Genomic DNA, 17,015 nt, shown 5'->3' on the forward strand with positions numbered 1-17,015 from the left:
CGGCCCCGCCAGAGGCCGCGTCCGCAGCGCCCGGGCGGGACCAGGCAGCCAGACGCCCGCAGCATGACGCGCCACGCCGATCGGGTACGGTAGGCGCCTCTCTCTTCCGGTCCTCCATGGCTGGGGCTCCCCGGTCCAAGCTGCTGTTCTGTCAGTCGAGAAGTCTTGCAGAGGGCCTCCGGATACACCGGAAAGCGGTCCCCGGTGGGCTGCGTTCCCGTGCACTCAGTTGGAGCAGTTTCCAGGCGCGCAGGATGCAGAGCTTAACTCATTCCGAGTTTTCATTGCCAGGGAATGTTTAGGTTTGCAAATCTGTATCTCTCTCTCTCTTTTTTTTTTTTTTTTCCGGAAAACGAGCCGGTAGAACTCGCAGAGAGGGGCGGGGGGCGAGTCTCAAACCCATGCCAAGTGGGAGCTCGCTCGGGCACAGCCAGTCACAGGGCGCTGCGAGCTGTGTCCTCGTGGGGCTGCGAGGCAGCTTGGCGTTTTGTTTATTACCTGTTGGACAAGGGCTTTGCAAGAAGGATGTGGATTTTTAAAGCCATCTGTTTCATTAATGTTTTCTGGGATCCAAAGGAAATAGAATCATCTCGCAGATGGAGGGAGCCCCTTCTGCACGCCAGGGTCCCCCTGCGGGCTCCACAAAGGGAAGCCGGTGATTGACGTGCACAGAGCCGGCGCGGCCAGTCTCTTGGCCCTTTGTACTTAGCTATTTGAACAAGCCTTTCAAACGGACCTGGCTAATTTTGGATAAGTCGAAGGAGCCTGGGGTCTCGACTGAGTAGGAGTGCTTTTGATCTGGACCTGGAAATCTCCCAGGGCAAACAGAGCAGGTGGGGCGGGTCAGAAGGGACAGTGGGCACCTCCTGTGTTCAGGTGCGAGCGGTGGGTCAAAGGGTTTCCGGGTGGCTGCCTTGCCACACTCTGGTTTCATTTTAACAGGTTAACCCCAGAGCCATTTCTTACTGATAAAGGCAATGAAAACAAAAGCCTTTCTAGAGCTCAGCAGGACAAGGGAAGAGCCAACTCTGGTTTGTTTATGTGTTTATCACACACCCAATTCCGCGGAGGATAGGAGGTCATCCACACTTCCGTTTATTAGATATGTTTTTGAGCTAAAAAAGCCATCTACATTTTCTCCTCTTTCCCACCAACTTTCTTGAAACGTTGACATTCACTCATGTCCTCAGTGTCCAGTTATTCCTCCTTCACATCCAGTTAACTGTCTTCACTGCCGAAGACAAACCTAGGTCAGGGCCACCCCAGACCTCTTGATAGCTAAATCACAGAGCTCCTTCAGCCTTCCCGCCCTGATCTTCTAGTCTCCTGTGTCATTTTGAACTGTTGCTCATTCTCTGTATTTTTTTTTTTCCCTCTGTCCCAGATTCAGTGATATCCCACGTCTCTGGTTCTACCCTGACTTTTTGAATTACTACTGAATGCTTTTAAGGGTCTTCCCTTCATCAGTCTTGTGTCTCCTGTTCCTGGACTCTCCTCCCTTTTCGTCCTGTAGTCCCCCTGGATAATCTCATCCATTGCCATGTTCCGCCCCCACATACTTATCTACAGCCTATCCTTAGTTTTCTCCTAGATACCAACCTTGTATAGAGAGCATCTCCACTTTGATGGATCATGGAGCACCTTAAAGTCAGCGTCCTTGAAACCGAATTTGTCTTCTCCCTCCTTCTGCAGGCCCGCTCCTCCTCTCATTCTCCTCCGCTCAAACGGATCGCCAGTTGTACAAGCCAGACAGCAGAGTAATCCTGGGTCACTTTCTCTCTTTCACTCAGGACACCTAATCAGTCACCAAGTCCTATCTGCTCTACCCGCTTAATACGATTGATACACATACCTGTGTTTTCATCTCTGCTGCTACTCAGTTTAAGTCAGTGCCGCCCTAAATTCTCTTCTGGCCGTCCCTTCACATTAGTCTCATTTGGAGGCAGCGCTGCCCATCCCCAGGCCCCCACTTTTGTTGCTGTACTGTGTCCAAAAGCTCTTTCTAAAATGCAGTACGATCATGTAGATCTTTTTGGAAAAGTCTTCAGTGGATTCATGTTTTTTTCCTTGAGTGTATAAGAATAGTGTATACACGTTCTCTGCGACCTGCCTTTTACTTTTCTCTTCGATCTCATCTCTTACCATTCACTCTCTCTCCACCTTTTATGCACATTTTAATGTATACTTTATGCACATTGTGTGTAAGTTTAGGTATATTCAACTGTTTACCAGACATGACTTTCTCCTCAACTTTTTCTTAGGTTTGTGTCTAACTTTATTTTTCCTTAAAGACTCAGCCTAGAGCCATTTTCTCTTGGCGATGACCCAGACCATCTGCTCCCTATCCTCCTGAATGGATTAGGTAGCCTTCCTATATTCTCCCAGAGCTCCCTTGATTCACTCTATAAGACCATTTACCATTATTTATTGCCACTATCTATTTACTTATCTGCCCTCCACTGTTCTGTAAACTCCTCGAGAGCAGGAATCAGCTCTTTTTGTCTTAGCATCCTTAGAGCCTGCACCCAACCAGGATGCTCAGTGAAGTCTTGTGAATTCTCGTGCAGTTCTTGTCAGTGTCTATTGTGTTCAGGCATTGACTAGGATGACAATGATACAAAAGCATATGTCATTTTGAACTGTTGCTCATTCTCTGTATTGGTTAAGAAAGAAGGATGAAGATCAACTCATTATCAGGAAAAGGCATAGTCTTCCACTTATTTAACAAAGGAAGAATTTAGACTTTCTAGGTATTTGAGATAATGCCCATGTTTCTGGGTCTACCAGCTCTTTCTCCAATCCACATCGCCACTGATGGGTTTCTCTTATTGCTACTTGAATCTATCCTAACCTTGTCTAATGCTAGGAAAAACTCCATGAAAGGCCTTTTGCAATTGTGCTTTGGCTTTATGAAGGCAAAGGAATCCTTTTTAGGCTAAACCTGGTATGGGAAGAGAATACTGAAGGCCAAGAGAGGTCGGCTTCTAAGAGCCTGTTGATAAACTGATGTCACAAATAGAAGCTGGTGTCTTTTGATATCAGAGAAGGTACCCAGTGGCCTCAGAAGGGACCAGCAGGTGAGATTTCTAAGGGCTTCTAGAGAATGATGGAGGCTTTGGGATAGGCTTTGGGAAACTAGAGATGAGAGAATTCAGTTTTGATTCTCTAAAGAGAGAAATATGTGCATCCCAAAACTCTAGACAGAAAGGTGAATGATGATTATGTTCCATGGAGAGTTTTTTAAGTCTTAAGTTGTTCTTGTTTAAAGCTATGGTTCTTTTGAGATTTGGATGTATATTAATCTCAGAAAAAAATGTGCAACATGCAACACATGGCACTTTTCACAAACTTTGAGGGGGTTCATACAAGTCTATCCTTGGATTCCCTCGAGTTGTCATAAACCTCAGGTTAAAAATCTCTAATCAAAGGACTAATTCATTCACTAGATATTTGGGAGAGTAGATGACGATTGATAAGAGCCAGCATAAATCCAATTATGCATTTTTATCTTTTGAGAAGATCCCAGTGCAATGTGTGGTATTGGCCATGAATTTGAAGTCACAGGACCTGGGCTCCTGTTACCGCTTTGGCATTTACTAGTTTTAAATTTACTTTTTCTCAGAGCGATAGTTTTATCTATTAAAAAGGGATAACAGGTGCTGGGAATTTTAACTAAAATAAAATATATGAAAGCATCTGGCACATGGTTATATTCAACTTGCATTAATTAATTTAAAACCTTAATTTCAGAAAGGGTCCAGATCTTGTGACACTTTTCTGGATTAGAAGGATGCCTGTGGGCTGGATTAATGACTGGTTGAATATATTTATTAAAGGAGAGATGGTTAACAGATGGATTAATGGATGTCTTTGGTGGTGTGCTACTGGACTCTATCTTCATTTTTATTTTATTAAATATCATTGACATCCATGAAGGCATAATACTGATTCTATTTTCTCAGAGAACAGGCACAAGGATGAGGAGTCCAAAAGCTGTCAAAAATTGTAGCTTTTTGACTTTTTATTTTTAGGAGGAGTGTGCAGAGATAGGTATAAAACGTATTGTGCATGGGTCCTAAAAGTCAATCGCAAATTATTGGGTATGTGTTTGTCTGAGAGAGAAAGAAAGAGAAAGGGGAGGAGGCATTGAGAGGTAGAAAGGAGGAGGAGAGAGAGAGAGACTGGCTTATGGAGGCTGAGAAGTCCCATGGTCTGTCGTATCCAAGCTGGAGAGCCAGGAAAATGTGTGGCATATTTCAGTTTGAGTCCAAAGGATTGGGGGGCTGAGAGTGTGAGTCCCAGTCTGAGTCTGAAGACCTAACCAGGAGTACCAGTGTACAGGGCAGAAGATGATTTCCCAGTTCAAGTGAGAAGGGCAAAGTCACCCTTCTTCTGCCTTCTTATTCTATTCAGGGCCACAGTGAATGGAATGACGCCCACCTGCACTGGTGAGGGCCATCTTTTTATTCCAAAATAATTTTTTATTTTTCAATTATAGTTGACATAGGGCCGTCTTCTTTACGCAACGATTCAAATGCTAATCTCTTCCAGAAACACCCTCACAGACACACCCAGAAATGTTTTGCCAGCTCTCAGGGCATTCTTCAGCCCGAAGTAACGTATAAAATTAACCACCACAGCGTGTTTACAGAGGTAATCAAAGCAAAGTGAGGTCATCAGGGTGGGCCCTCATCCAATATGACTAGCATCCTTATAGAAAGGGAAAATCTGACACAGAGACACACATGGAGAGAAGATGATATGAAGAGACACAGGGAGAAGATGGCCACCTACAAGCCGAGAAGAGAGGCCTGGAACATGTCCCTCCTTCACAGTCCTTAGAGGGAACCAACTCTGCCAACATCTTGATTTTGGACTTCTAGCCTCCGGCACTGTGAGACCATAAATTTATGTTTTTTAAGCCACCCAGTTTGTGATATTTTGCTATGGCAGCCCCAGCAAATTAACACAGATTTCATGAGAGCATAATTCCTTTAGCATGGTTTCTGCTGGGAACACGCCATACAACATGACTTTGCTCCTCCGTCACCAGGGATTCTGCTGTTGTTCATAGGAATGATAGACGACAGTATATGGCTCTTTTGCAGATAGCAAATTATTTTTGTATCCATTATCTCCTTTGACCCTAACCAAAACATGAGAGGTGGGACTTTTTATATCTCTGTTTTAGGGCTAGGAATTGGAGATTCAGAGAGGCTTAGGGAATTATCCAAGATTGCACAGCTTGGAAGTGGTAGAGCTGACACTGAAACATGGCCTCTTGATACTAAATACTGTACTATTTTAGTTAATTAAAACTCGATACCTTTCACCTTCATTGCTATGTCAGATATCATCTTCCTTCTTTAAAGTTTGATAAAACCTGAGTTGTGGCATGCTAAGCCAAATTTCTCTCTCTCTCTCTCTCTCTCTCTCTCTCTCTGTCTCTCTCTCTCTCTCTCTCTCTCTCTCTCCCCTCTCTCTATCTTGTTGGAAGATATCTGTTGCCCTAAAGCACCTACCCCACCCACTTGCCCTAAAGCATCTACCCCACCCACATCTTCATTATCAAAGATTTATCGAGAATTCAGGCGCCTATGCTTATGTGCACAGAATATTTCTTCTCCACTCAGAAGCTTTGTTTACTGACAAAATGGGCTTTCTCAGTACACAATTTAATTACTGACAAATCCAACTGCAAAACTTTGGACATGTTGGATATAATTGAGTTTTTCCATCATTAATACTGCTCAGATACTAATTCAACATAACGACGTGAGGGGCGCCTCGCATTTTCCAGGAAGCTGTCTGACTTTAATCAGCAGTAACAAATGCAAGATTATTGCAGTTTTTCCTTGGGTGACCTAAGCTTGTTCTTGGCACCCGTGAGTGCAGAGTGCTGGTTGTCTCATAGTGTTGCAGTGGCTTCTACCCAGGGGACTTATTAGTTTTGAACCTTAGGGATAATTCCATAAGAATGCAATTCTTTTCCTCCCTGAAAGAACAAGATGTTGCTTGTGTTGGGTTATTCTTGTTATAAATGAAACCAGTGGTTCCCAAATTGTGTGACCACAGAGGTCGATAGGTAGGGTCGTCAGATTCTGAAGAACATAGACAACATAACAGACAATGATAACAACAACAACAACGGAAAACCCCGGGATTCTCCAGTTAAATTTCAATTTCAAATAAACGATCAATACTTTTTTAGTATAAATGTGTCCCAAACATTGAAAATACTTAAAGCAAAGTACTGTCTCTGGCAATCCTACCTCTAAGGTAGTACTGATAAAGTAAGTGTTGATAAATTTTCAGAAGTCTATCCAAATTATACATTTACCCAAAAAAGTTTCAGAGTTTCCTGATAATGTTAAATTTCCTTGAGTTTAGTGGGGATTCTTTTTTTAACCCAACTGAGAAGTACTGACCATCTCATGCTGTAAGTATACTACCATTTTTGATGACTTGTTGAATTCTAGGGATTATGCAAGGCACATACATTATCTTATGTAATGCTCAAAACCAGAGATTGGCAAATTACAGCCTGCAGGCCAAATCTGGTCACCACCTGTTTTTTTAAATTAAATTTTACTGGAACACAGCCGCCTCCATTTGTTTCCATATAGTTTGTGGCTGCTTTCAGGCTATAATAGCAATCTGAGTACTTGCGATAAGGATTATTATACAGTCCTTAAGACCTAAAATATTTATTATCTGACCCTTTACAGAAAAGGTTTGCCTACACCTAACAAAACCACCCTCTGAAGGAGTTATTCCCATTTTTAGAATGAAAAAAAAAAAAATGAAGGTTTGAAGAGGTTTAACTGGGCAAGGTCTCACAATTCTTATAATTCAATCCAAGATCTGTTGAATTCCAAAAGTTCTGCTCTTACGACAGCTGATCCAAAGGCTGATTGTCAATCACGTTTGCCTTAAGTGGGTTTAACAATGGGGAAACCGATTTGTGATTTCTTATTAAAAACATCCCTCTCAAAGACAAGGCAGACAGGCTGGTGTAGCGGTTAAATGCAGAGGCTCCAGAGACCAACTGTTTAAACCCTACCTAAACCACTCGATTTCTCTGTACTTCAGTTTCTACCCCCGTAAAGTACAGACACTAATAGTACCTATCTGTGTCCTTGTTCCTGGAGTTTAATGAGGCGATGTCTACAAGGAAATTAGAAGAGTACTTGACACGTAGTCCACAAATCATTTGTTATTTTTATTTCAAATAAGTATTACTTCAAAGCAGGGGTTAAAATAAAGAGCTTGCAAGGGTTGAGAGCATCTTCTTTGGTTGGGTGACAGAACACTTCAGCCAAGAAGCTCACGGGGCACAGTGGCCCCTGCTTGTCAGATAACAGCTAGGAAAGATGCTCTTCCAGCTTCTTTATAAGAGATATCTTTGGCCTGAGCATGTTTTTTTAGTCTTTGGCTGGCCATGTTTGCTTTGGGAAGGTGTGTTGTCAGATGTTACAGGATGTCCATCCAGAGTTTGCTGGACCCTAAATTCTTATTACTGTTACCCCTATTATTTATAGTACAAATATCCATTCCTAGTGGTTCTAAATCAACTAAAAATGAAGTCAGGCTGCCAGAGAATGACCTTCCTAAAATGACAAAAGGGAAGCAGTTGTCCTCAGAAACACCTCAATTCATAATCTGATCCGTAGGCCAAAAAAAGAGAATCAGTTTTTACCATTAGTCCTCACCCTCCAAAGCATATTTTGTGTACGGAATCACTAGGAATAAAATCTGTATGTGGTGCATATAAAGCATGTCAGAATAGCCTTGATCTTCTGAGGAGACTAAGAGATAAGTTTGCTCCCCGATCGAGATGGGAGTGGAAGGCTTGAAAAAATTGGAAAAATGTTCAACATTGTATACAAACAATTCAGTGGCTAGTCAATATGGTGGCCGAGACGCCGGAGGCCTTGCTAAAGTGAAGCGGGATGAATGGGCATGGACATTCTCAGCAGGGTTTGGCAATTTTTTCAGCATGTCTGTGGGTGCATGGAAACAGGAGTCAGAAAGTGGCATTATTTTCCTAGAGCTGGGGCTCAGCCCTCCTCTCGGATCTAGAGAATCTGAGAGCTCGGGCCCGGCTGGCTAGAGATGGAGGGAGAAGGCCCCAGCAACCCTGCGACCCCTTCACAGAGTAAAGCTGCAGGGGAGATGAATGATCCCTTTTCTCCTCAGCCTTAGCCTTCCACATTCTGGTTGCATTTCCCTTTTTCTTTCTTCTCCATTCTTTTCCTTTGCTAATTTAGTCTACCGATGTTAATTGAATGTCCCTGTGTGCCAGGCCCTGTGCTAGGCTCTGGGGATAAATGGGAAGGGACACAGAATTGGTCTTTAACCTTATGGAGTCTACCAGTGGGAGAGTCACATCATCTGGGAGTCAGAGTAAGTCAAGGCACAAGGGTGGTATGAAAAAGAGAATAATGGGGTGGGAGGCAATGTGGTCAGGGAAGGTCTCTCTCTGAGCTAAGAACTGAAGACTCAAGGAGAGCAGAGAAGCCCAACAAGTCATAGTTCCTATACTCTACCAGCTAGTAAGTGGCCATACTGAAGTTTGAACCTAGGTTTGCCTGACTGTAAGCACTGTCTACTTCTCAGTGAATTTAAATGTATCACCTCCCCCTCCCCCCTCCCCAGAAAAAAGAAAATTATGCTTGCTCTCAAAATGTTTCCATTTAGCTGTGCTGTACTCCCACGAAGCGATTGACTCTGGGTAAAGCCGTGATGTGCGTGCATTTAAGTGCAAAGCTCAGCGGTGAGCACCAGTGCTGGGCGTGTTGAGAAGAGCATTGTTGGACTGGAGTTGGGCGATGAAGGGTCGGCACGCTCTTCAAACTCATCACAATGCCCGCTTCACTCCATAGGGCTGTGGCCTTGATTAAAATGCAGAGCATGTGCATCCCACTGGTTTATTCCTTTCATTCCTGGACAAACAGAAGTCTAATAAGGAGGCAAACAAGTCTGTCCAGGTCACAAGTCTGTGTGAGAAGGTGGGTATTTCGGGGTGGTTAGGCTGCTGTGAGCAGGTTATCATTGCATCTTGAACTCTGAATGCCATTTGGCACTCTGAGGTTCGAGGGTAGTATCGCCTGCAAGGCTAATTACACACTGCTCCCCACTGCCAAAAGAGGTTGAGAGGTTCTGACACTTAGAATTGGCAGCCATCTTTCTTGGGCATTTAGATTTCTGTCTGTCTGGGGCATGTAGCTGGTCCAGATGTAGAAAGTTCAATGCTTTCTATGCCAGATGTCGAACTTTCAGGAAACGATGGAGATGCAATCCCTATCTTCAAGAAACTTTCAGTTTCGTAAGAAGAATTTCCGACTCTTCAAAGAAGGCAAGATGTGGTGGAAAGATCAGGGACTTCGACCCACCCAGACTGGGTTTAAATCCTTTCTCCATCACTTGCCGTGTAGTCTTTGGCAAATTTCATCTTTCTGAGTCTTGGTTTCTTTACTCATAAAACAGGATTCTATGAATACTTCATACGATTATATAACTATCTTACTAGATGGCAACTATTATAATCATCGTTGCTATGTTTATTGTTGTTATTAGCAGACTATGACAAATCCCTGTTCTAACACTGACCGGGTGACTGGACAAATTATTCAAACTCTTCATCTGTAAAGTAGGATTATCCTAATGGCTTTATTTGTGAAGCTGAAGAGCAAACTTCATTCCCTCATCTCTCTCACCTCCCCGTTTATTCTTTATTCATAGCTCTTATCACTAATTGATACATTTTTATATTTTAATGTCCTTTTCCATCCAATAAAATGCAAGCATGTATTTGGATTCTTTTGCTAGTGTCTTTGGGGCCTAAAATGGTTCCTGGAACTTAATAGGTTCTCAATAAAATATCGGCCGCGTGGTTGAATGAGCAAGCGAATGAATGCTGAATCCTACGTTAAGTGTTGAGCGAGCGGGGCTCCGTCTCGGCGCACAGTAGCTGTTACTATGCTTCCTGTCATTATTATCGTCAGAATACGGTGCGTGTTGCAAGAGGAACCAGTACATGGAGATTGCTCCCAGCTCTGTCAGGCGGCGGTCTTTGTTCTCAGCACTGGCATCTCATCAATCGTGTTGTAGTTGCGGTGAAACAACCAGTTATTGTCGATAGTAAGGTCATATGAGACTAACCACAAAAATAGGAGCTTCAGAATTTTTATCAGGTCCCAGGTAGAAGTGGAAACAGCTGCAGAGAGGAAGGGAAGACTGGGAAAGAGAGAAAACAGCATCTTTTGCAAAATGTTTTGTCACATGAGGCCATAGGCTACACGCCTGTGACTGAGAAATATTTACCCAGCCCCGAACCTGAAGGCAGGCGAAGCCAGCTGCACTGGTCAGGTGACACAAAGAGAGGACATCGGTATAATGGCCCCAACCTCTAGTTGGTGCCAAAGTGAGAAACGTTACAGAATCTGTTCTGTTTCTGAACTGTTAAAGACACTAGAGAGAAACCTAACTGCCCTCCAAATGTGAGGTTGGGAGACTTTCTTTTAAAAATAATAAAACTAAACGTACCATAACGATGTGGATCATAGCAAGAAATACCTAGAAGCTGGACTCTGGCTAGGCAGACCTGAGTTTGAATGAATTTAGGCAAATTGCTTCAACTTCTGTGAGTCTCTGTCAAAAAGAGAAAGCAATATGTACTTTGCAAGGTCGTTGAGAGAATTCGACAGTTGAGATAATTTCTGTACGAGGTTGTAGCTGGTGTTATTAACAGTTGACACTACATGGATTATTTGATATAATCCCCACGACAACCCTATGAGGAAGGTGCTGGGATTATTTCCATTTTACGTGTGAGTAAATGGAGATCTAGAGAGGTTTCCTAACTCAGTCGAGAACACACAGCTAGTGAGCATCTGAGCCGTGACTCTAACCAAGCCTGACAGCCCAGGATTTTAGTAATTAACGAGTTGAATAACATCTCTTATTAGAGCAACAGAAGCTTAGCAGGAGGATGTAAGGGCCAGAACTTCTGCATTCTCTTGCATAATACTCTAGTGGCAAGCTGAGGTTATTGGATTTCAACTCTGCCGTGGCTCTCTGTTTGCAGAAGATTATGAGAGGCCTATAAGGCTGGGAGAGGCAATCTAAGGTCAGCTCGTCTTCCTGCCTGTCTTCTAGATATACCCAGAAGTCCTACTTAAGTCCATCAAATGATTTTGTGAAAAGTGTTTTTTCCTCCTTTTTTTGGCCTCACCTCGACCAGTATTCCCTTTAATTGGCATAAATTAAATTGCACATGCCATTTGTATATCTATTCCTACTTATCTATATCTATACGTGTATTTCCTTCAGGAGGTGAAACAGTAAGAACATGGTTTGTATAAGGATCCTTATCTTTCCTTTTGATTTACCAGAGTAAAATAAAACTGAATTCTGGTTATTTAATTTAATTCGAGTAGCTTTTTATTGGTCATTACAGAGGGAGAACTCAACCCCCTAAGAGAACTTGAAGAAGAGAGGAAAATAACAGATGCCTAGAGTTGGAAAGAACTTTACATGCTGCGTAGTCAAACTTCCTCTGAGTTTAGATGCTTTACAAGAATCCCTGACCAACATCCCCCAGCCTTTCCTCAAATAGTGACTGTGAACTCTTTTTTTTTTTTCTTTTTGTAAGAGAATTCTGGCAGCACCGATTGCTAGAAAGTTCTTCTTATTGTGAAATGAAATTACTTCTCTGTAACTTCCAGTTTTGTCCAAGGAAGTACACAAAATAAAACTCATATGTTTTGCTTTTCCCTTCGAATATTTGAGAAAGACAGCCACCACCCACGGGCTGTCATCGTTCTTGCAGGGCGCCCAGGCTGCACAGCCACAGGTTCCTCAGCCAGAGGGGAGCTTATTCAATATCCTCAGCCATTAGGGGAGCTTATTCAAGATCCATTCTCTAGATACCAGTCAGAGTGAGCCTTTGGAAACCAATCAGATTATGTCACTGCCTGGCTCAAATCTAGTAGCTTCTCATCACACCCAAAGGAAACACAAAGGCTCCACTATGACCTGCGAAGTCCTGCATGAATCAGCCTCTGATGGCCTCTTTGACATCATCTGCTCTCGCTCCCCCAGCTGTCACTCTGCTCCAGCCACACGGTCTTCTCGAACACACGCAGGGCCTTCCACTTGCTATTGCTTCTGATGACACCTGGTTCTTCCCTGACTCCACGCAGCTTTGTGTTCAGATGTCATCTCTTCAGAGACACCTTCGGTGCCACTCAATTGAAAATAGCTGTTCTCTTGCTCTGCTTTGTTTTTGTTATCATTTATCAATTACCTGACATTATATTATATTTCTTCTCTGACTAGAATGTAAGACCCATGGGGCATAGCTTTTATTGTGTTCTCTTTGCATGAAACATACTAGGTGCTCAATGAAAGTTTGTTGAATAAATAAACAAATTAATGAATTAATGAATGGATTGGGTAATGCGGACTCCACATTATTCTGATTATGCTTCTCTCAATGCTGTCTCGTAGTAATATCCTAAAATGAAACATCCAGAAGTGAACACAATCCAGATAGAGTCCAGGTGATACCAGATTCAGCTGAGCTTTTCTGTCCTGGCTCTGGGTAGTAATTGTTTATTAAAGGAACCTAAGATAAAGTGAGGTCATTTAGAGCTGTGGTCAAACACAGGCTCCTATAGAGTAACAAAAACTCCCAGGTTTCTTTTATAAGATGTGTCATCAATTCTGGGCTCTCTTAGTGTGGTTACGTAATCGCATCTTATATTCTCTTTCGAGAATGTTATCGCAGATAGATCGATCTGGCTCTCTCTCCATTTTTTTCCAACTCTTGATTTCAACCTGTCAAGATACTTTTGAATTTTGATTCAGTCCATGGTACATAGTACACGGTGGCTAGCTGGCGCTAGACTATTGAGTTCAAGAACATAACCCATACACTTGAGTCACGAATCAGGCAGCTCCACCTCTGTCACCCCCAGAGATGTCTTCTGATGCTTAGGAAGCTGAAAAATGGACATTGAAATAATATTGCAGAAAACCTCCCGTTTCCATAGTCTTGTTTGCCTAGAGAAACCATTAAAATGGGTAGGAAGATGGATCCTGTCTGAATTCTGCTGTCCAAATCTCTAGTACGTAATGACAATCTCTGCATCATAACTGGCAGATTATATAAACTGTATGCATCACTCATTCTACAAAAAGTCTGTAAGACAGGAGGGCCCCTGGAAGCAGGGTGGCGTAGAGACTGAGCCAGTTCTCAGTCTTCCACTCATAACTACTGCGTGCCTATGACAGAACTCATTATAGTGTGTTTTAACAAACTGTTGACTTTCCAATCTCCAATTAAAACATGCTTTTTATCTCAATATCCCTGATATCAAGTAGTACTTGGCCCAGAGTAAGCTTTCTATAAGCATCAGCTAATATAGTTAGTGCTTACTGAATGTGCATTGAACTAATATCATATGAATTTATAAAACTCTGGTTTTCCAAAGTTTAGGGCAGTTGTCTCAGAATGACCAGCATTCTCTTTGATCTCTTATGAGCCTGGAAATAACATGGCTATGACACCCACGGTTCTGGTCACTTCCTCATGGCCAACCTATTCTTCTTTCTTTGGGTCAGAATAAGGTCAGCCTAAAATAGAAATTTATCTGTCGCTTCTGATATGTTCTGTACTAGAAAACATTATCTAGTATCAAAGACTTATCAAACATTTATCAGATTCTCTGCTTTTAATAGACTCAGGTTTCTTCTAGCAAATAGTGAAAATTCTCATTTTTTTTTAAAGATCTTGCCAGTTTTATAATCCTCATCGGGAAATCATGGAGAAAAGACGTCTCCCCCAATTAATAGGTAGTTGAACTTGGGCAAACTGCCTGATTTATTGGAGCTTGTTTTTTCATATATTGGCAATGATGATACTCTAAAGTGTGCTGCCTGGCAAAGAGCAGGCAGTTACTAAATACTAGCTCTCACCTGTGGAGTGTCTGCTCCATGCCAGTTACACTCTAATACTTGCTTTTTCCTCTCCCTTCATCCTATTTGTCATATGGGCTGTCTTGTTCTTCCAGTCAGAGGTCCTTTAGCTCTGCGATCTTGCCTATTGATTGCAAAATGGGAAGAGTGAGCGAGCCTTGATTCTTCTAACTCATAGGGTGGTTGGTGTGTTTTGTTTTTTAGTTAGTTAGTTTTTTTTTTTTTTTAAGAATTGTTCTTCAAATGCAAGGCATTATTATTATTTTTTAAATTGAGGTATAATTGACATACAACATTATGTTAGTTTCAGGTATATAGCATAATGATTAGATATTTGTATATATTGTGATATGATCACCACAGTGTCTCTAGTTAACATTCATCACTACACATTGTTACAAAATTGTTTTTTTTTCTGTTGATGAGAACTTTTTAGATGTACTCTTTAGCATTATTCAGTATTATTGACTATAATCACTGTGCTGCATATTATATCCCCATGAAATTAATTTTATAACAGGAAGTTTATATCTTTTGACCCATTTTATTCGTTTCACCCACACCCACCCCCTGCCTCTGGCAATTAATTAATATAGTCTGTACTTTATATCTATGAGCTCGGTTTTGTTGCTATTTTTAGATTCTACATGTAAGTGAGATCATACAGTATTTGTCTTTCTTGGTCTGATTTATTTCACTTAACATAATGCCCTCGAGGTCCATCCATGCTGTTCCAAGGCATTGTTCTTCAATTCCTACAACTGTCCCACAAACTCTGATTACAGTCTGTTGCCATTAAGAGTCGAACCCACTGAGATCTGTAGGTGAGAACTCGGTCCTCTTCTTGGGCTATTTTATTTGCAAATAAGGTGAAACAGGGAGCCTGATGAAGGTGGTATGGCAGAGAGCCTGAAATGCTCTGAGAAAGTCCCAAGAGATCCTATTTTTAGGAATGTAGAGGGTTTCATCAAACACAGGGGTTGTTTATAATAGGTCTACCTACCCTACAACTCAAATACTTTAGTCGTCCTGTTAATTGTCAGGTTTGGAGGGCAACTGAGGTGACTCTGGAGACAGCTTTGAAGGCACTGACCTGAAAGCTGAAGATCAAGGTTAATGTTCCTTTTCTGTGAGTTCAGATATTTTGGAATTTGCTTCCCTGCAGTGATAATCTCACTAGCTCTCTCTCTCTTTTAAGCAGCTCTTTTTGAGATATAATTCATAAACAATAAAGTCCACACTTTTAAATTGTACATTTCAGTAGTTTTTAATACAACCACAGATGGGCAAACGTCACCGCTATGTCATGTTAGAACATTTTCGTAACCCCAAACAAAACTTCGTACCCAAAAGTGATCATTCTCACATCCCTTGACGACCACTAATACACTTACTTTCTCTCAGATCTGCGTATTCTAGATGTTTCATATAAATGAAATCATACGACATGTGGTCTTTATGTTTGGCTTTTTTCACTTAGCATGTTATTTTTAAGGTTCATACATGTATCAGGATTTCATTCCTTTTTATTGCTGAATAATATTTTATTGTATGAGTATATCTCATTTTGTTTACGTGTTTATCATTTGAGAATTCTGCTATGAATATTTATCTACAGGTTTTGTGTGCTTTTAGTTCTCTTGGGTATATATCTAGGAACGAAATTCCTGGGTCATATGGCAACTCTATTTTAACATTCTGAATTGTCAAAATATTTTCTCAAGTGGCTGCACCATCTTGCAATCCTACCAATGATGTGTGAAGGTCACAATTTTTCCACATCTTTTCTAACACTCATTATTTTCTTTTTAATTTTAGCCATCTTAGTGGGTGTGAAGTGGTATCTCATCATAGTTTTGATTTGCATTTCTCTAGTAAGTAGTGATGTTGAGCATCTTTTCATGTACTTTTTGTCATGTGCTTGTATATCTTCTTTTAAGAAATGTCTATTCCAATCCTTTGATCATTTCAAAAATTGGGTTATGTGTCTTTTTATCGTTGAGTTGTAAGAATTCTTTATATGTGCTAGACACTAGACCCTTATCAGATATATGGTTTGTAGATATTTTCTCCCATTCTGTGGATCATCCTTTTCCTTTTTTTTTTTTTTGTAATATTTTCTTCCAATTCACGAACATGGATGTCTTCTCATTGATTTAGGTCTTCTACAATGTATTTATTCCAGTGATGCTCTCTTGTTTTCAGTGTACAAGTCTAACACTTCTTTTGTTAAGTTGATCCTGAAGTATTTTAGAATTTTTTAAAGATACTATTGTAAATGCAACTGTTTTTGTAGTTTTATTTTAGATTGTCCATTGCTGGCCATATAAAAGAACCTGCTTTTTATGTTTGTCTTGCATCATGCAACCTTCTCGAATTCATTTATTAGTTCTAATATATTTTAACAGATTCATTAGGATTTTCATGTCATCTGTGAATAGGGACAGTTGTATTCCTTTCCGATGTGTATGTCTTTTATTTGTTTTTCTTGCCTCGCTGCCCTGGCTAGATGGGCAGTGTTGATCAGAGGTGGCGAAAGAAGGCATCCTTGTCTGCGCCAGTCTCAGGGGAAAGCGTTCAGTCTTTCACTATTAAGTATAATGTTAGCTGTGAGTTTTTTGTAAGAGTCTTTCATCAGGTGGGGGAAGTTCTCTTTTATTCCTAATTTGTTGAATGTCTCTAGCTATTGTTTGATTGCAAGGGGAATCACAGAAATGGCAGTTTTGCTTCCTCTCGAAGAGGGTACCATTGTGCTGCTAAGCATGTGATGATGCCATTCCAGTAGAAAGCATAAACTTCCTTATGTTTGAGTTCAAATTAATTTCTGGAGTTGAAGCTCAGATTCTTGGGGCTTTCCAATTTAAATAGAGCATCTTTTTGGGTTTTATTGTAGTCGAAACCTTTGTCTTCAATGCCACCTTCAAAGTGCTGCTCATTTTTTTCTTGAGGTTAGGGAGCATGAAAAAAAAAAGTTTCTAACATTAATTTAATCTATAATCTCACCATAAGTAAAGGGAATTTTCCTAGAACCT

General features: G+C 41.3%; 1 protein-coding gene across 1 annotated transcript in view; it reads left to right on the plus strand.

Moving 5' to 3' along the window:
• Positions 1-17,015, plus strand: part of ENPP2 (ectonucleotide pyrophosphatase/phosphodiesterase 2) — a 96,998-nt gene that overhangs the window by 441 nt on the left and 79,542 nt on the right. The window contains exon 1 of the mRNA XM_025050163.1: positions 1-84. This exon is cut by the window's left edge and continues 441 nt beyond it. Within this exon, the coding sequence (XP_024905931.1) occupies positions 64-84 (21 nt within the window). The 5' untranslated portion in view covers positions 1-63. The remainder of the gene's footprint in view (positions 85-17,015) is intronic.

This window comes from Pteropus alecto, unplaced genomic scaffold (genome assembly GCF_000325575.1).
Source record: "Pteropus alecto unplaced genomic scaffold, ASM32557v1 scaffold164, whole genome shotgun sequence".
Lineage (NCBI taxonomy): Eukaryota > Metazoa > Chordata > Mammalia > Chiroptera > Pteropodidae > Pteropus > Pteropus alecto.